Here is a 20595-nt window from a genome sequence, read left to right as displayed (position 1 = left end):
TAGATAGATAGATAGATAGATAGATAGATAGATAGATAGATAGATAGATAGATAGATAGATAGATGGATGGATGGATGGATGGATGGATGGATAGATAGATAGATAGATAGATAGATAGATAGATAGATAGATAGAGATAGATAGATAGCTAGATAGATAGATAGATAGATAGATAGATAGATAGATAGATAGATAGAAAGATAGGCAGGTAGATGATAGATAGATGGATAGATAGATAGATAGACAGAGACAGACAGACAGACAGATAGATAGATAGATAGATAGATAGATAGAAAGATAGGCTAGGCTAGGTAGATGATAGATAGATAGATAGATAGATAGATAGATAGATAGATAGATAGATAGATAGATAGATAGATATGCTAGGCAAGGCTAGGCTAGTGTCTCATCAGTGACACTATGACTTGTAATTCTGAGAAACACAGTGAATTTCTGGCACCGTGAAAACCATGACGTCTCCACTCGGTGACAAGAACTACGCGCGTGTCAGCAAACTGTGGTTTGTAAAATGCAGCATCAATATAAAATCCTGTAACACTGATATAATCCAGTCAGCTAATCTTACAGGAGCTTACACGTATAGAGTGTATCTCATCTTTCTGGAACAAAACAGAATTTAATTATGTATGAAGCCATGATCGCGCAAGAATAAACATTACAAATCGCTGGCTTCCCAAATTCCACGTGAAGGAGACATTTCTCATCCTTTGTCCTCTTCTACCAGTCACTTGTACCACTCGGTCTTCTCCAAATCTATAGTTTGACATTTCATGTTCCTGCACTGTAAATCCAATGAAGTCCTCATTGATTCCCCACCGTGATTTAGCTCTCCTGGGTGAAACACAGCACTGTTCACTGATGGGAATGTGTTTAGTTGATGTGGATGTATAGTATTTGCGGTGTGCTGGCGCTGGGTCATGCTGAGCCTGGGCCTCTGTGCGTTTGGCTGTTCACCCTGGGACGACTGTACAGTGACAAACAGCCGCCGCTGTCTGTACCATCCATCCACACATTCTCAGCTGCCAGTGCACATTCAGCAGGAGCTAATGGGGCTTAGCTGCGCAGGATCCCTCCGGCTATACCATCCACAGTGAGAAAACAATTGTGCTTCTATTACAAGTGTTCCCCCTAATTGAAATCCTCTATTTATTGAACTTGCATTATTGTTGGCGTGTGGTTGAATTTCTGCAGGGCATGTAATTCTTTCTGGCAATTAATGAAGCTTGTTTGGTTGGATTCATGTAGGCTGCAGAGGATTATCCTGGGCTGGACGCTGAATTAAGATCATAGTGTGAAGGGTGCAAAGATACATGACTCTTTAAATGTCAGGCGGAACTCAATCTTCCCCCATTTTTGCTAATACGAGCAAATATATGACATTTGTGTCTCGAGGCAAAATGTCCTGGGATTAGAATTATATATCTGTGCAAAGACAAGTCGTGTGGGAAGTTCAGGCCAAGGTGTGACTATAGCTATCAGGGGTTTTACTGCCCAAGATGATCTTTAAATAACACTTAGTGTCAACGGTGGTGAAAACCTCCTCCTGATTAAAAGAAGAGCACTTGGGGCATACAATTATTTACCTTCTGGCCGGGAATTGGATGAGAAGCTCGATACAACTCGGTAGCTGAGAAGCTGCTGCACTGTCATGTCACTGCCATGTCCAACCTCACAGGCCCCTTCAAGAAGTAGAAAGACGGTGACGAGGCTTAGATCATCCATTTTATGCCTGTGCACGATATTGTTTTGCACCTTGTCTTTAGAGGTGCAAGGATTTGTCTCTAAACAGAGCCAGTCATAAGATAACTGGCTGCTGGCTCATATTTAGCACACAGCGCCTCTCATCTTACACTCATTAAAAACATGACAAAGCACATTTTCCACAAAGTCACTCTTTGACTCACAGTGCTTCCTGCTCTCAGGGAAAGTCATGCAGCAGCGGGCGACATCCTGAAAATGTACATATTTCTGGTGATTTCCCTGGTATCTACTTTCTAGCCTGGAAAAATAAAAATGTTTGCTTGGGCAGAAGCCCTTCCATCATTGCAAATCTTTCCACTGTTCATGCCTGGTAAGGGTCTGCAGAAATATTGTTTTCTTTCTCTGTACAGTAAGAAGAGATACAGTGGCCCTGAGGCTCAATGCGATACAGCCGCTCAGAAAACACATCAACCTTACAGCTAATACCCAGTTGAGGCTATAGTGTATTTCCTTTTGGAATGAACTTGACTTGTTCAAAAATTTGAGTCACGACATGATAACTCCTGAGGCTGGTCAGTATAATACTTGAATGTTATTATTTCATTCGCTTACCCATGATTATATGAATCAATTGTGAATCTACTCAGGTATTTTTACTGATTGTGCAAAAACCTATATTTTAGCCTTTCTGAGGCTCTAACGGGTGAGTCTGAGTGCTGACCTATGACTGTATGGAAACAATAAAACTTTATAAAGTCTTTGGTGCAAACATACTTGTGCCATTACACATGTAATGCACCTCGTGAGCATATGAGCAAATAAGAATTGGAGGCACAGACTAGGCCAGATGTTTGTGCTCCTGTCAGTTCAGGCAGATGCCTGACTGGGGGTTCAGAGGCTGCTTTCTCCCAATTAAAAATTCCACCCCACCTACAGTCATTTGAATGGAGAGTGAGAATAAAAGCGAGAAGGGTGGAAGATGGAAAGCAAATGACAAGAAGAGCGATGACTTTTCCCACTGAAAAGCTAAGGTTTCACAGCTCAGGCTTCCTTGGCTTTGGCTGCATACCTGCTGTTATTCATCTGGGTAGACAGCATCAGTTACCTCTAATTAACCAGATGATGGTCTGGTGAACAGAAAATGAAGGAGGTGATTAATCACTCAGGGCCAACTGCTCGACCTAAAACGAGGGATGAGAATGGAATGAGTCCCTGGGTCATTTGGGCTTCTCCTCCTCACATTCAGAAACAGCACATGTCCAAACCACTGTGGTCCATTAGCAGTTGAAAATACATGCAAATCTATCAACCTGACAAACCTCATAAAGAAAACACACTTTGGTCTTCCCGTTTGGACAGTCTGCACTGCACAGCTGACCCGCAGGCCACAGGCAGTGCAGAGTGAGATATATATCGGCTCAGGCTTCTACTGTATTTTCATTAGATGAAAAGAATTTACTGCCTCTGTTGAGGTGTGGCTTCTTCCCTCTTTTGCTCGCTTGTGTCATCTTCTGTGGGTGAGTTACTGGTGGTTGGTACAATGACGTAGTTGTGGAAAGGTCCCGGGTGCAGTCAAACTTGTAATTCAGTGAGGAATTTTTCATCTGGTCAAGGCTGGCCGACTCTGTCTTTATAAATAAAGATGTAAGTCTTCACAAGAGTGACTTGGTAGGAAGAGGAAAGGAGGAGGAAGGGGGAAGACGAAGCCCCTAAGTAACCTACTTACCAACCGTGAAAAAGTCTGAAATTAATTTTTAATCCCCATAACATTGTCACAGGTCAAACTAGTGTGCTGTTTACAGTATAAAGTTCTGCCAATGAGAACACGCCAACGCTGTGCACAAAATAATTTGGACTGTGATCCAGGAAAATATTATCCTGAGCAGAGGAATCCAGAATTAGTCTTGCAGACAGTGTTTTTGGAGATCATTCAAGGTTCTGCTCATGAGCCAGTCACAAGTTTGCACATAAAGCTCCATATGCTGTGTGCGACGCAGTCATTTTCAATCAGCTGCCTGTATTCATCTAAATTAAATTATGGCTGCGACTCTGTGCGTAAGCTTAAAGCAGCAAATGTTCATCTCTTTTAATAAAACTTGACATTCCCAGCACGACAGCAGCCTCCCCCACCAGTAAGTGCATATACAGTGCACCACTGAAAGTATAGCACAGCCACAGCTCTTGTCAGCTGGGCTTCAAGTGGGAGTCTGAGCTGTTTCGCCCCATGTGTGCTTTATTACCTCATCTTCATCGGTGATTTATGGCTTGCACAGGCCACTCTTCTATGAGGATTATATCTGTGGAAGATAAAAGAAAATCATGGCTTTATTACCCAGACAGAGTCAGTCTGTTTACACAGCAGAAGGGCCTCGCTGGCTGGGGAGCTGCAACAGGCCTGCATCATCACACATATCTGATCTGCCTTCTCAGAGGCAATAAACTGTCCCCCCTGTGTTCGAGCCAGCACACATCAGCATAGAAATGATGTGTGTGAGGGAGAAAAAAAAAAGGTATTTGTTGGAGCACAAATTCCATTACTGTTTACTCCTAATGTCGACAGAAATGATCTCAGTTTAAAAAAAGCTGCCAGCTCTTGCTTGGATTCCTGTCAAATGTTTCCGTTTTGTTGTCAGTGCCTGGTGACAAACATACTGCTATCAACAGATCAGCTTCGAAAGTAATTCAAGTAATTCATCACACTGAAGAGCTCATGTCCCCGAGTACTTGTATGTCTTTGCAACAATCTTAAAACTGCTTGCCAATAGCGCCATCATGTGGTAAAGGAGAATACAGCATAAGCAAAGGAGAGCACACGTCATACTGGACTCGACTGCTTTAATAAAAAAAAGAATGTAAGATCTCAACATAAAACAGTCAGGAGGTCTGTTACAGTATCATATTGTTTTATTTATGCCAGTACAGGTGATTAACTGTGTTTGCAAAGCTCTGAAGTTAACACACTGGAGACCAAAAGTGACAGCAGCTCACAATACAGACCAACCATGAGGTCAGTCATGTCTACAAAACAAACGAGTGTCTCTCAACACATTCAAATGATAACACTTCATGTAGCTTCCTTTACATACATCTCCTCAATGCCAACGGCTTCAGACAATAGTAAAATAATGGGCAGGCAGTGCATCACCTTTAACCCATGACCGTAAAAAGAGGACACGACACAGGGTCAGTAACTGTGACGACATGGTTTAATGTGTGTGGTGTTTACTACAGCTCAAGCATGCCAGGTAATACGATGCTACGGTGTGCAGAAAGGGACAGTAGTGACAAGGATACACAAGCTAGAAGCACAGGTGTGTGTGTGTAGGTGTGTGTGCTGCAGTCTGTAATTGTTCCGATTGTTCTCAGTTATGGTTTCTGATTCTGCTCATGAACACTACATAAGTCATTAGACACAACTTTACTCTAATCTCAGTGTTGTATTCATATGTTACTACTCATTCTCCTCTTTTAGTAGAAAATGAACACATTTAATGCACGGCCATTGAGGAGATACATAACATTGTTTTCGTATTTGAGCAACAGCAAAGGTGGTATTTCTAATCCAAACTGTTTTTAAATAAATGATTATTTATCACGTACTGTGTGTGTATATACATGTTTTGCTTCCTGTGCTGATGTAGGGTTCAAGGTAAGGTGATAATGAAGTTAGCGACATCAAATATACCGTCATGTTTTGCATTTGGCAACACTGAAAGAAAGCAGAAATAGGAAGCCAACAAAAGTGTCATAAACTATCATAAGGCTAATATTCACTCACTGCATGTTCCACAATGATTCAACTTAAACTTCAATACAAACAGAAACAAGTCTGAAACGGTCGTGTGCAATGTAGATTTCTAACTGTTCTGACACAGAAATGAGCAGAATCAGAAATCATCTTTAAATTAAATAAATCCCACAGTTTTCAGATATTAGTTCAAAGAACCCAATACTAGGACTCTGGGACTGTTCGGAGAGTAAGTGTATTTATGTTCAGGGGGCGAGTGGTCCCAGCCTCAGCTCCACGTGGTGTGTGAGCCAAATGGCATCAGCAGTGCTATCGCCCCCCTCCTCGCTTGGCCTGACGGGAGCTGCGAGGTTGCGGAAGTCGTGTCTTATCTTGAACGAAACGGCAACATCCACGTCGTCTTCTTTCTGAGGGATGACTTTGATGAAGAAACCAATCTTGTTGGATTTCCTGAAGGCAACCACACTGCAGAGAAGATTGAGATCAGGTTAACGCTTGCTTTATACTTGCCTTAGTGCATCCAGCGCGAGGGTGTGCAGGCAAGTGACGTCGCCTCCGAATATTTGTAACTACACGCTGAGTGCATGCATCGATCCTCTTCCTCACATACAGACACTGGTATCGCGTTTGTATTGTTATTAGTTTTTGTCATTTCCTTCTTTTTCTTTTACACACTTTGGTCAAAATTCAACTCACATACCCTGTTATACACAGTAGACAAGTATTTGTGCTTTTTCTCCACCAGATGAAGCTTGCATGCCACAATTTGAGAAACCATGATGTGTTGTACGGGATGAGCCTCGTATGACCACCTTGATAATCAGGCCACCTGGATGTATTTTGATTTCATGAGTGCTTCTGCCCCCTTTTACCAAGATAACGTTCACTTTCGATACGTGGCAGTTATTCAACCGTTTAGGAATCTTGACGGTCATTTCAGCAGAAGTCCTGCGGGTCTACCGTAATGACAAGTATATGGGTGCAAAGCTCTATTTCTCTGCTTTCCGGTACCCATCCATCCATCCATCCATCCATCCATCCATCCATCTTCTAGCACTTTATCCTCCACATGAGGGTCGCGGGGTTAGGGGGTTGATGTGCCAATCTCAGCTGACATAGGGTGAAAGGCGGGGTCACAACCAGGACAGGTTGCCAGGCCATAGTTTTTGAATTTTCTAGATATCACAAACGGTCTAGGAGCTACGGTAATGAGAAGTACGCATGCCAAATCCTGACGGCGATGACAGGATTGGTAAAAGAAGGGTTAAAAATAAAAATGTAAAATCCATGTCATGTTGTGGGCTTCTTATTTCTTGCACAATATGTTAAACAGATGGAGAACTGCACAAAGCCCACCCTGGTATATTGACAACCATAAACACCTGTGCCAGCCTGTAGCACGCTGCCTCCTGCGAGTGTAAAAGAGGCTTAAAAGTTACCTCATAATTCTCTGTGTGTTACCGTCTTGTGCTACAATGGAGACAAATGTGCTGAATGGCTTGTCCAACTGGGGACAAGTGCTGTGTCTCTAATTGAAAAACAGTAGATTTTTGGGTCAGTAGCAAAGACTAGGATTAGTCATGGTTATGGAAGTTTATGCAGTGGCTCCCAAATGTAAGCTGTGGCAATGTGGGTGTGCACGTGCGCGTGCATGCGTGTGTGTGTGTGTGTGTGTGTGTGTGCAAACACATACTCTGGGTCGTCCTGGAAGTCCTGAGGTTCAGCCAGTTCATCGTACTCTGCAGCAGCATCCTTTCCTGCTAATACCAGCTCCTTGCCAGGAACTAAAACCTTAAGAAAAATACACAAGTGAGGATCCAACACACGCCAATGAAGATTTACTGTGTTTTGTTAAAAGAGGTATAATGCAGAGTTTTGAAAAGAACCACAATGCTTTTGAAATTTGAACAATTATTTGACACCGGTATTTTAATTTTACTGTCGCCAGTATTTGGTCTGAAGGAAAAACTTCAGTACAGTATATAAACATCAACTTAACTACATCAACTAAAGAAACTGCTTGAAAACATTTATACTACAAGACTACAGTAAATATAATCTTCTGAGTTTGGGGCTCTGTGGATGACTCCTGTTCTACCCACCAGTTATTTACTGCTTTGTCAGTATTTGTTTAATTCAACTTTACTAATTACTCATTTTGAATCCATAGTTCCACTGCTCTCAGAAGGTCTGAATGTGCATCGCATCCATCACTGCATATACCGTGTCCAAAATCTAAGATGGTTTAGGAGTTCATAATGCTGAGATAACACGACTTCTGTGTGTGACCAAAAAGTGATAGGAGTTAGATTTACAGGTAGAGCCGGTGTCCCCACACAGTCATTGACAGTTAGAGAGTACATGGAGGACACACAAAATGATATACATGTAAAGCTGCTTTCAGATACGCACTGAAGTCCATACATCTCTCAATCAAATTTCCACATCATGTCCAAGAGAGATGATGCGAGGACAGGAAAAAGCTTCGGATCATTCGGAGTGGGTGAGAGTGTTTTGTCCTGAAGCTTTAAGTCAGGTATCACCCACCAACAAATCTTTTTCTGGTCAGTCTACAAAGTTTATGTCTGAAAACAACTGCAGACGTGAGTAAACACAGCCCCTCGAGTAGGTAGGTGAAATCGACTGAGCATGGCTCGCTGTGGTTCAGCCAGCTCCCCCAGGTGTTTGAATATCTGATCAAGCAGACTGACGGGGCTGCACAATCTGTTTGGCCATCACGTAAATGGAAATGAGACATGAAGATGCTCTTATTTAGCCGGGAGCTCTTCTTTACCCAGCTCGGCTTATGACTTCATAACTCAAGAGGCCAAGACAAACAGCCTGTAGTCACTGAGGGACTTGCAGCATCTGCTGGAAACAGGCAACCCGACGTAAAAATTTCCAAAGGAGCAGAGCAGTTTCTGCATGTGACAGCTGACAGATGGAGCTAAAAACTGAACCCAACTGCTCTGCATAAGAGATTATCTGAAGGTGAAATGTTGAATAAGTAGGCAGCAGAGTGAAAAAACTGACCACACTGCACTCTCTGAAGCTCACTGTTAAAAATAACTAAATAAATGATAATACCGTTCAATACAACATGCAATATTTAACAAAAGGCGCGCTGAAGCTGTGCCAGTGCCTTTTATTATTGAAGAAAGAAGGAAACTCTGCTCTTTACAGAAATTTAAGCTCCATTTATTGACATTACTTGGCCATCATGTGGGAGAGACTCCCAACCAATCTGACAGACCCACAGCCATGTAATGTTTTTGAAAGTTCAAACAAATACCTTGGCAGTGCTGTTGATGTCATCGGGATCCTCCTCCTGACAACCGATCAAAGTGACATGGGTGATGTTCTCCACTGGGTTGGTCAAAGTCAGCAGCACTTGGCTCTCCTAAACAGGTAGAATGAATAAAAGAGACAAAAGATGAATGGGTGAATACAACAAAACATAGGCCGTCTTTCAACCAAGTAAATAACATGTCTCAATACCTGGGGTCCAGGGGTTCATGCAGAGTAAATGGTAGCATTTTGTCATGATTAGGGACGCTTTAAATCAGCAGATTCTCAGTACGGTTGAATGTTTACTGGACTCTCTCTAGCACAATCATGGGATGGTCTCTGAAATGTCACTTCCTTCAGCCATCATACCATCAAAAACACAGCTAACTGAAAGCTCACACCAACACGGAGACAACCTCAGCGATTCCTTTTAATACTGTGGTAAACTTTAAAATCAGCCCATGCCTTCTCTAGAACAAGTGTATTAACCTCTTAACATTTTGCTGTGCTTTGTAACAAGAACTAACAGATGCTGTCCCTGTCCTTTAATAGTTTTACAACCCAGCCTTAAAGTGAAGCTATGCATTTTTGCCATTATAAAGTGATACAGCTCTTTGTCCTTGAATAAATTAACTTTCATCATCATCTTGTTTCCTAATGTGATTTCTTTTATTGCTTTTACTTGTTAATAGCTCGCAATGTGTGTGGCCTTTTTGTCTCCTTGTCTTGACAGCAGCAGTACAGCCCTATTATCTTAATCCTAGAGAAGGACGTTCATTTCACATCATTCTCACAAAGTAGGATTATTAGATCTAAAAGCATGTCATACTCAAGGTAAATGGTTTAAAATAAGAAAAAGAATGGATGAAACACTAGTGCACACACTGACCTTCATGAACCGGAGATTTGGAATGGACATTATTCTCACTTCAGGTATATAACTCCTGTGGGGAAAAGCAGCACAAGGTCAATCAATACTCACTTGCAGCACTTGGCACGTTAAAAAATTGCATTCATTAAAAGCTAAACTGGAAAACAACAGTTAAGTTAAAGGGATTGGGTTTTTCATTTAATAAAGTTTTGTCTTTAGTACAAATGAGAAAAATGTAGACGACGTAGAATTTACCATGGCAAAGAAAATAGCCAATAAGATGCAGTGAAATTTCAGGATAAAGCAAACCCATTTAAAATGAGGCCACATTTGGTTGACTAGTAAAGACCAACATTATTACGCTGTGCTTCCAGTTGATATCTCTGTATCTTAACAAAACTACTTGAGGCTGATTTAAATGTAATGCATTCAATAACACTGTGAAAACACTTTATACACAGATTATGATGACCAGTACTTACACAGCCACCAGCTGAATTTTAAACTTGATTGAAGTTGGATTAAACTCTGGCTTGCTCAAATTGTGTTCACATTTCTGGTGAGGGAAAATATTATCATATAAATGAGATTTACATTCGAGCAAAAACCTTAAATTGATTTAAAAAAAAAAAAGGGGGCTAAAACCTAGAGGTGGTACTGACCCTGCAGCGCAGAGAGCGTTTCATCAGAAGGTGTTTGTGTCTAGGGTGGAGCTGAGATGCACCTGCAGGCTGGAAATCAGGCTGCAGAAGCCGCTGGCGCAGCGTAGTCACTAAGAGTCAACAAAACACCAATTCAATTCAGCCTCAATTGGACAAGCTCTTGTCATTGTTTAAAGAGTTCTGATCTTCAGATCTTACCCTCTGGTAAACTGATGGGCCCGGTATAACAATCTTCAGGCAGCGGCTCCACTTCATCAAGGGCCTGGGCAGGTTCGATAGTAATCTCTTTCTGGTCCTCACCTTCTTTAAGGCTGATGGATGTGAACAAATGCTGCAGCTGTCAACATTCTGGTGTATCTCAGTATGTACTGTCAGCCGTCAGATGACAACATTCTCAATAATGTAACCTATGGTAGGGCTAAACAGTTTTTCCCAAAAAAGTTGCATGTAATGCGGATGAAAAAAGAACTATGTCATGGTGCCTTCAAGACACTTTGACATCAGAGATTTTGACTATTGAACACTAACCTTTTAAAACACAAGAAAACCATATTCAAAGTATCAATTTCACGGCGACCTACCCTGACTTATATTTGACTCTTGTGTCCATCAGCATGCTTTCTCAAAACAGTGCCATTTATACAATTCCAGATGTTTAACAGGGTCCTTGAATGTACTCCAGTAAAAAAAGATTTAAAAATGATCCCAGCTAACCATAACATTACAATGTACTGATGTACGGGGGAAAAAAAGTTGATGTGTTCACTGTGATGGATTACCACTGTATCTCAAGCCAAGTTTCAAGGATCTTAAAAATACGTTTTCCTGGCAAACTAAAATAAATGAAACAACACCTGCTGGAAAGTAAGAAGTCCATTTTTCTAAGTCACCAATAACACACAATGTGTAATTAATGGACTGGAATACATACACCAAGGAGTTGAGCTTAAAATGTACACAGGTTTTACACAAGATAAAACATTCAATGTGTTGACTCAAAGCAGAGACAATTCCCATGATATGACGGACTGCACTTACGAAAGGCCTGACAGGCTTGAAATGGGAGCTCCAGGCCTCTGCCTCTGTAGTCGAGTTCCAAGGCCATATTTCTCCTGGTTTGGTGGGGAAAATGCTTATTGAACATTAAGGGGGACTGAAAACATCTTATGACATTACCTAATTTCTCTATTTCAAACATGTGCCCCAAAAAAATATTTATATACATAAATGGGAAAATAAATTATATTTGACATTTTAAAAGAGTCAATAATGGGGGCCTTTCTGTCTAGGAAAGAGAATCAAATCTGACAGAATAGGTCAGGACTTGTTGGTATGACAAATATTTTGATCTGGTTATACAGTCTACAACTGATCATCTCCCTCTGAACAAGATAAAGGCTCCCATTGTTTGGTTCTCAGACTCATTTACCCAAGGAGACATTCATGTGATCTGTGAGGTCACTTTGGACCAAATTAGACAAGAACAGATATAAAGAGAGAAAGGTGCTACTGTAAAGACGAGACTACCCAAGTTGTGAAAAATACAACTCACCACCACGTGAATAGTGTGTTGCTGCAGGGTAAAAACCAAAATATCAGAGTGCATAAGCAAAGAAAAAAAGAGAGAATTAACAACCAGGTGAAGCGATTTAGCAGAACAGCAGTGGCATTTGGTAACATGCAACACAAATGCATGAGAACAGCAAGGAATCACAACTGAAGGGTTTACAATGGTTCTAAAACAGCATGGGAAAGACTAGTTAGCGTTATGGAAACTTAATTAGAAGAAAAGCGAAATGCAAGGTGTAAAAACTGTGCCAACAAGCTAAAGAAGCCTGGAAATCATGTTCATGCCACAGTTCAGTTAAAACACCAATTCAGCGTTTCTGAAACACTGATTTCTGTTGTTTTGAAAATTCAATGTGGACACAGAACCTGAAAAAGTCCCATATGTAAACAGCATTTTCATAATTATCCAGTACAGACCATGGTATCAATTTTGCTATTTTGACCACAGCAAATGTTAGTGGACTTAATCATTTATAATATACTCACTGGCACATTTAAGAACAAATGACAGTGAGGCAACAGTTGTTTTACATGATTAAAAAGATTAGGATGAACTCAAGGATGTTCGAACTGTTAAAAGTACCGAGAATGCCAGAGGCATGCACTGTCTTCTCCTGGCCAGCTTCTTTCTGTCTCTCTCCTGCTTCTCTCGGTGAGCTAGTTGCTGGTAATACTCAATCAGCTTGTTGATCTGTGGGGGACAAAAATTAAATGCAGACACTGATTGTCAAAGCTTCATGTATTCTTTTATTTTAATGCTCAAAGAGATTTTAGATGGTCACAGGCAAAACGTACCCGCTGAGTATGAGGATTCTCTGGTTCCTGCCATCCACCACTGGCTGCAATGAACAAAAACATCACACTTGAGAAGGCTGCAGAAAGTTGCACTATTCTTTTTGTGCTTCCACTTCATTCATGAATGGTGCTTTTGAAAGGCTTTTGGGTTAAATAAATTCAGTAAGGACATGATACAACACTGACTTAAAATGTTTTTTGGGTTTTTTTTTTAAAAGACATTTCCAGGTAAGTAGAAAAATGTGACTACAGAGGTTGGTTGGGGAAATTACACATCATCTCTAGTCTTGCTACTCATTAGTTTACCTCACATTCTTCAGGACTCATTCTTCAGAACTATAAATAATAATCTAGGAATGAAGAGGTATGCACGCTAAATACAGCTTTATAGCCTAATATTGTGCTGATTATTTTTAGGATTCACAACTCAAAAGTGTTATTAGTGTAATTATTATTTATATTAATAATATATTGTACATATTATATATATAATATATTACATTATTATCTATTTATGTATTTACTGTAATAATCTAAAAAATATTTGAGAAATTCCTTTGGATAAGAGTAAAAACATAATGCCTTTTTGGTTCTATTGACAGAACCAGGGCAATGCTAACGTCTAAGTTAGCCTCTAATAGTATTTTGCCTGCTGGAGCTTCAGGTTTAAGTAGAAAATTGACTATAGAAATACATATAGCACCCACCAACTGATTTGTCAGCCATTCCTACATCCCTGGAGGTCCAGCGACAGAAACCGCATGCCAGATAATAGGCCTTCTTCATGGTTGTCTTAGTAGGATCATCAGGCAGAGGAGCTGGTATGTTGGTGGCCCGAGTTGACAGTGTGTGCATGCAGCATGGGCAGTCAAAACAATTTGCACACCTAAAGAAGAGTACAAAGTCAATCAAAAAGATTTGTAGACACCATTGACATAAATAGAACAAATTAAAGACACCAGGTAGGTACATACAATCACAAGTGCACAGTGTTTCGTTCAACTGCAATGAAAATGTGTCCTGGATGTGTCTCATGTGATCAGATCTCCCATCCACACATTATGTAAAAGAGAATGAAGGAGCTGAGTGATTCAAAGCACTACTCACGCTGCAGTAACATTAAAAAAATTGTAATGTAAGTTTTAGAAAAAAGATGTGTTGATGACTATTGATGGTATGACTATGAATTAACACCTAGGAAGTGAAAATACTGTGAATATTGCAGCAGGTCAGAGTATGTCAGTTGAGGATGCAGTCTTTTATGAGTCCTGTACTCATTAAAGACTATCCAGATGTGATAAAACCAGGTCTGAACAGTGTCAATTAAGAATCAACATTTCATTCTCACCTGTTCTTTTTAAGCTTAGCCTCTGCAGATGGCATGTTTTCCAGACAGCTTGGACAATAGTGGGAGTCCACCTGATCACCACAATCAGAGAGCAGATATTAGTCAAACTGTGAATCCACGTTTTTAACTTCATTCAACATTGGCTTCATAAATGTTTGATTTTCACAGTGCTTTGACGATGTATGGTGTATAAAACTAAACTATAAGGATGATAATTATTAAGATAGTGATGCACAATAGTAAAGAGAGGAACAGACTGAACTGTCATGTGTTTACAAAAACAGGCCTTTCACAATTTATCTTAAGTTGCCATAGAAGACAAATCTGTACACTCTGGGTGTGGTGTCCATGACTGCAAGCCACGTTAGCAGGCTGCTTGTTAACGATGAAAACGTAAGCTGTAGTGGACCAAAGTCAAAACAAATCTCTAATTATGTGTCGGACAAAACCTTCATAGTCTACATGTTTCAGATAACCGGATAAATTGATGTTACACGCCAACAACACCCAGAGCTAGGCAGCGTTAGCTTGTTCTAGGCAGTAAGCTAACCACAACGGAAGTTAAAGCGGACTCAGCCAATAAGATGAGGGGACTGACTTGATTGACAGGCACCATAGCCATACAACGTGTCAGAATGTTCAACTATCCCGCCTACCTGTCAAAGCTACTGGATAGCCTAACAACAAAGTGGCTAACAGCTAGCTGACCACCGGTTAGTGCGAGAAAACGCCAACATACCTCGTGAGAGACACATTCCAGAGATCGAAGCTCACTGCAGTAGCGACAGAAATAAAGCTGAGACAAAGGAGCTCTGATTTTTTTCTCTCCACGAACCAAATAGACAACTTTATCCGGCTGCAGAAGAGACGCCATCTCTGTGAGGCGCAGCCAGACTGCTGACTGATGTGACGTCACCGCCGTTTGTTCTGGGGCTTACAAGAAAAAATCTACTCAACGTCAACCCCATGTGGTGAATTCTGGAACTGCACGAAAACAGAGCAATGGTACAGTTTGGGGTTCTCAAATGGGGGTCTGTGGCGCACTTCTATGGGCCAAGGACCCTTTGTCCTCGATGTCTCCAGGTTCATGACAGTGAGGAGTTCCATGGATGTCTCAGCCAGGAGATGTAGTTTAACGGAAATTGTTGTGGTTCTCAAGTTGCACACATCAGAGTAAATGACTATTAAGAAATGGTCACTATCCATTATCCTACATCCAGGATTTTGATTTTTTTTTTTAAAGATGTCCATATGACAAAGTGTATGTTGCTAAAGACACAACTGACGATCAGTGAACATATAAGTTCCATCACTTTTTTGACAATTTTTCCAATTAAAGTGCAAATGTAGACCTCAAACTTGAAATTAAATGCATGATTCCCAGTATGCTAGTAGGCATTGATGTCCCAAACACAGCCTATTCAGTCTTGTCCAGAACTTATGGAAAACGTTTTTATTACATCTCAGATTTGAGAATCTTTTCCATCTAAAAAGTGCTAATGTGAGACATTTAATTATAAATTTCTCTAAAATCATACAGTAAAAATGTCTGATTCACAGTATTCTAGTTGCCATACATAGATGTCCTGAACGCAGCATATTCAGTCTTGTCCATAACCTAAGGAAATGTTGTTTTTAATGCATCGAAGTTGAGAATGTTCCAATTTGGGAATTTTAAGTTGAATTTTCGTTTGTTGTTCAGAACTTATAGAGAACTCTCTTTATACAGTTTTCTAGTTATTAGGGTTCTGAAATAGGATAGTATTAATGCTTTGTATGTGTAACCAATTATTCAGTTGGTTCTCTGCTTATCACTGCTTTAGATCAGCCACCAAACAGGACAGAAACACACTGAATCAGACAATCAGTGTGTACAGAGAATATCATTGGTGTAAACCTGCACCCCCATCCAGGACTTGTACACCTCCAGTGGACTAACACCACCCTGTGGCAGAACAGTCACACAAAAGAAAATCAATATTCCAGGACAAAACCCTCACTACAGCAAACATGTCATTACATTCACGGTTGGCAGGTGGAACAGTTACACTCCTCAGTGGAGGCATTGGCCCACACCAGGGCACACAACCAACCACATTTTAACTACCTGTAGAATCCAAACATTAACATTCTGCTTATACAAGGAGTATTTGGTAGTGGCAGTGTTTAGAAAATTCAGTTTCAAATTTTGCCCCAGTAAATCAAGATCAAATGTCTGATGAGACAGAATTGCATCTTGATTACTTGTCAGCTTTTCCTTTATTGGTAAAAGCATTACACTTGGTATTCAAGTGGCTTCTTGAACTTCGAGCATAAAGTTTGATTCTGATTATAAGCAGTACAACTATAAAAACTAAAGTAGGTTTGGCCTGAGAAAGGTTTGTTTCATTAGCCTTGAGAAATGAGTCTTCACATCATTTGTATGTATGTTATGTTAGTATTACATGAAGAGAAACCATGCAATAGTACCTGTTTAACATGTTTGTAATTTGAACAAAACCTAGATCTTCATCTGTGTCAATACTGGGTGAAACTGAATTGTCTTGGAGGTTGCACTTAAGTGAATATTTCAATCCTTCAACTAGATGGATTACTTCACGTCATTTCACACAAAAGGTCTACACATCAGCATGTTCATGATTTATTTAAAGTAATTGCCATGTCAACTGTAACGGTTAACAGGTCCTGGAGAAAAAGACGCCATGATGCTGTGGGCTTTCAGGGCAGCCTGAATGCACTGAAAAGCCAACCTGAGCCCCAGACTCCAAAGAGGCCCCACAGAGTTACTGGTTTCAAGCCTCCTCTTCATTAATCATGACCTCTTTATGCATCAGGAACAGTTAACATTTACATACATACAAATACATCTCATACAGATAATTCTGACCATGGATCTAATTGAAAAGCTTCTGTGTGTAACGTTGGAGCAGGTATTTGTGAACGTCAGCTCGGACCACAGAAATGTTGACCGACGGGTGCCACCGCATCACAGGCTTCCCATCTGGCCCAACCAGGAACTTCTCAAAATTCCACTTGATGTCACTGATCTTCAGAGGCTGCCAGAACAATCGGTCTGTGGTCGGCCCGAAGTCTTCCCCGACTGGAGGACACGAGTTCTGCATGGAAGAAAGCGCGACACATTCAGTGAACCTCCACCCACATGGATTGTGCGAATTTAAAAAAAACACCGGTACCTTCCAATTTTCGGCCACAGATTGAACAGATTATCTAGCCAAATTATCCTGTAGCGCGAGGGGTTAAAAGACGTGATTTTATCATCTGACTTGATTTCAAATTGTAAGTATTAAAAATGTTTGATATTTATGACTGAACTGCGATTGGGGCATGAGCAGAACCCCATAATAACCAATGACTGAGTTGACTGGGAAATGGATGTTATATACACTTTTGTTTAACTTAACAGACTACCAAGTTGATGCTGCCTTATATTTTTTTTGCACTTCTCAGCAAACATCACAAGTTATTTACTGATGCTGACAGACAGCCACCATGTCAGTTTATATTATGAAGTCATGAGTTTCTGTGTGTCCTCCCTGTTAGATTAAACACAAAGTCTATTGGTGTTTAATCGCACTCCTGCGTCTTGACTGGATCATCTAGTCTGTGCTTTCTCAGAATTAAAAATCCTCTAGTGTCGGGTAGATTTAAACTTTTGCCAGCAGATTACAACTTACCTTCAAGAATGTGAAAACCTCTTGCTCATACTCTCCATTCACATCACCTTTCTCAAACAGCAGGAAGTTTGGAACAAATTTGTTGCCTGGTCGGACATATCTGAAATCCAGAAAGATGACAGCTCATCAGTGAACATGTCCCCAAGCACTTGTGGCTGGGCAGCTGTCCTGAAGTCAGGACAAACTGAGTAGAGGCCTTGCTATGGATACATGATGAATGATGGAACCTAAGACATACAGTCTGTGTGTGAGAAATGACTAAGTGAAACAAGATCTTATTGCCAAAGGATGTTTTACCACAATTTAATTAAGTTGGTTGATTGACAGGATTTACCTGCTTCAGAAAGCCCTCTCTACATTCACCAATGAAGGATCCTATGTTGCATCACATTACAGTGTACAGTCTTGACTGGATTTCTACACGCAGGATTAACTTGCAATGAAATCGTCTCACTTTAAAGCTGGCAGGATTTCATGTTTTTGTCCAGGTTCTTGCTTCCCAAACTGGTTACAAGGAAAGCCAAGAATAGTGAGTCCAAGTGGTTTCATCTCATCATGTAGTGCATTCAGTTCTAAAAGAGAAACACAGATATGTCAGCCTGTGGAGAAGCATATTTTCATTCATTAGCTACTGCTTCTTGTGGAGTAAGTGTTTCTTACCCACATACTGGAAGGTGTATCCTCAGTATGTAGCCACATTGATGAAAAGGACACTCATGCCTTTGTAGTCGCTGAAGCTCACATTGTGACTCCCGTTCAGAGTCTTTGCATTGTATTTGTAAATGTCACCATCTGTAGACGAGCTGCACTGCTGCAGGTACAAACAGATTAAAGCAGACGATTTACTAAACTGTCCAGTTACAACACTTCTCCCAATTCATAAATGCATGCCATTTCAAAATGACTGAACTACAACTCAACACACAAATTAAAAACCAAAAAGGTTAATGTGGTTTTTCACCAAATAACTTCTAAAAATAGTGCTGGAAAAATGGTGGTGTACAAAGAAAACAATTTGTGCCGAGACATAACCAAAAGAGGTGCAATAGACAGACCAGTGCAACACTTCCGCCTCATACCTCTTTTGCTGGGCTGGTAGGACAGACCATTGGTGTCTACAAAATACAAGTCCAGGGTCAACACAGCAGTGCATTGCTCTGACAATCATTACCACTAGCTGAGAAATCATGACCACTAATAATGGTCATATATGTATTTTCAAATAAATAACTTTAACCTAACCCTGTCCCAACATAGCCACACATGCACTTTACAAGTAAGGAACTTGCCTCTCATCCCTGTAAGACCGACCAGAAAAAGGACCTACAACAATTGCACGCACCATTTGTGAGCATAGTAAATAAATTGCACGCACCATTTGTGAGCATAGTAAATAATAGCATAATAATGCAACTATCTCTACCTTAGCTGTGAAGTTGCGCAAATGTCCAGGTTTTGAGCCAAAATGCATCCTCGCAACAATAGAGACACAGCTGTCTCAGGGGCCAGTTAATCCAAATTTTGCCTCATGACGTGCCCCCACAACAAAACAGTGTGCTGCTCATATTACGCTGTAATTTGACGGTAACCAAAATTTAAATTTTGCATTCATCGTTACACATATCTAAATTGATAGTCTAAAACATCATGTCTTTCACACGGATGTATGTCTCCCTTCGCAGTAAAATAAGTTAAATGTGTACAAAGTGAGCCATTTGCAATAAAATTGTAACTTTTATCCTGCTTTAAACATTTGTTTAATTAAGACTCAGAAAAGACTAGTTTTTAATTAAAACTTAAAAACGAATTCACAGGTTACTTGCGTTTTCAATAGCGTTTGTGTCAAGAGTGTCTTGTCCTGCTGCGGATCCGTTAAGGTTGTAAGGGGCAGGTGTGAGACTGCAGTTAATTAAGACAATAACACAGTGACTTGGTCTGGTTTCGCCTGACTCCAGACCGTCTGTGTGTGCGCGAGGGGGATCAACAGGTGACCTACCCGAGTCAACGATGCCTGAGCTGTACATGGTCGCAGCAGCGCGAGCAGCAGCAGCGGCGGCACAAAGGTCCACAACTGGCCGATATCCTTCGACATGATAGCGAGCGGTTGTCTCCTAGCGTTCCTTCCTCTCATTAAATAGTCTCCTCGGCGGGGAGGACACAGCTGCACGGCAGGCTGTGATGACGCCACCTGGTGACGTCAGCCACGCGCACAGGTTGCACAAATGAATAAATTAATGACGTTAATTTCCAGCTACACATAAGCTCTTTGTACAAAGTCACTTCCCCCTGTGCCATTACAGTGTCCACAATAAATAAAAAAAAAAAATGCAAATGAACTTCTGCCATCATAGATTTGATTATCAACACCTGCTATTTTCCTACTGTGACCTGTCACAGGGACTGCTGCAGAAAAGCAGATTAATAACTCTCATTTTCTAGACCTGCTGATCAAATCTTTATCCATTTATTCTTTCAGTGACACATAGCAACACAATCGTTGAGGGAAACAATGATGGACATAAAACAATGATAGTGTACTTAATCACAATAAACTAGTACATTTGTTTACCTGAAATTACCAACTGAGAAAAGAGAACACACAGAGGTGTATCTCATCCTGTTTGCTCTGAGGCTCTTGTTTACCCCTGTACAGTATTTGTCTGTCATGTTTGTATTACCAAACTAAAGGTCTTGTGACCAAGAGACTGACATTTACCATGGTTACTTGTGTCTACACTGCCTTATCCTATACAAAGAAGCTTCTTCTTCTTATTATTATTGTTATTTTTATTATTATTAATAATAATAACAATAATAATAATAATAACAATAATAATAATAATAATAATAATAATAATAATAAAAAACTCTGTTGCAATGTGTTGTAGACTGTCTC

The 20595-nt window shown here is 40.5% G+C and overlaps 2 protein-coding genes across 4 annotated transcripts; both read right to left on the bottom strand.

The window, feature by feature from the left end:
• Positions 1-4609: 4609 nt before the first annotated feature.
• dctn4 (dynactin 4) lies at positions 4610-14915 on the bottom strand. Of its 2 annotated transcripts, XM_044040580.1 has the most exons (14): positions 14744-14915; positions 14005-14075; positions 13364-13542; positions 12657-12700; positions 12445-12552; positions 11845-11865; positions 11331-11404; positions 10491-10603; positions 10293-10402; positions 10113-10186; positions 9649-9703; positions 8764-8871; positions 7165-7262; positions 4610-5936 (listed from the first exon to the last, which is right to left on the bottom strand). In XM_044040580.1, exons 1-14 carry the CDS (start codon positions 14876-14878, stop codon positions 5717-5719), a joined length of 1410 nt encoding a protein of 469 aa, XP_043896515.1. In that variant the 5' UTR covers positions 14879-14915; the 3' UTR covers positions 4610-5716. The 2 variants fall into 2 exon arrangements, with proteins under 2 accessions (XP_043896515.1, XP_043896516.1); XM_044040581.1 differs by lacking the exon at positions 11845-11865.
• A 1714-nt stretch (positions 14916-16629) lies between these two features.
• gpx3 (glutathione peroxidase 3) lies at positions 16630-19876 on the bottom strand. 2 transcript variants are annotated; one of them, XM_044040127.1, is made up of 6 exons: positions 19696-19876; positions 18779-18814; positions 18360-18510; positions 18154-18271; positions 17700-17799; positions 16630-17120 (listed from the first exon to the last, which is right to left on the bottom strand). In XM_044040127.1, the coding sequence occupies exons 1-6, from the start codon at positions 19828-19830 to the stop codon at positions 16899-16901; spliced, it is 762 nt and encodes a 253-aa protein (XP_043896062.1). In that variant the 5' UTR covers positions 19831-19876; the 3' UTR covers positions 16630-16898. The 2 variants fall into 2 exon arrangements, with proteins under 2 accessions (XP_043896062.1, XP_043896064.1); XM_044040129.1 differs by lacking the exon at positions 18779-18814 and having other exon boundaries at positions 19696-19872.
• Positions 19877-20595: the final 719 nt, after the last annotated feature.

The sequence above is a fragment of the Solea senegalensis genome, linkage group LG12, assembly GCF_019176455.1.
Source record: "Solea senegalensis isolate Sse05_10M linkage group LG12, IFAPA_SoseM_1, whole genome shotgun sequence".
Taxonomy (NCBI): Eukaryota; Metazoa; Chordata; class Actinopteri; order Pleuronectiformes; family Soleidae; genus Solea; species Solea senegalensis.
The sequence above is the reverse complement of the archived record's forward strand: the minus strand, read 5'-3'. Positions and strand labels throughout refer to the sequence as shown.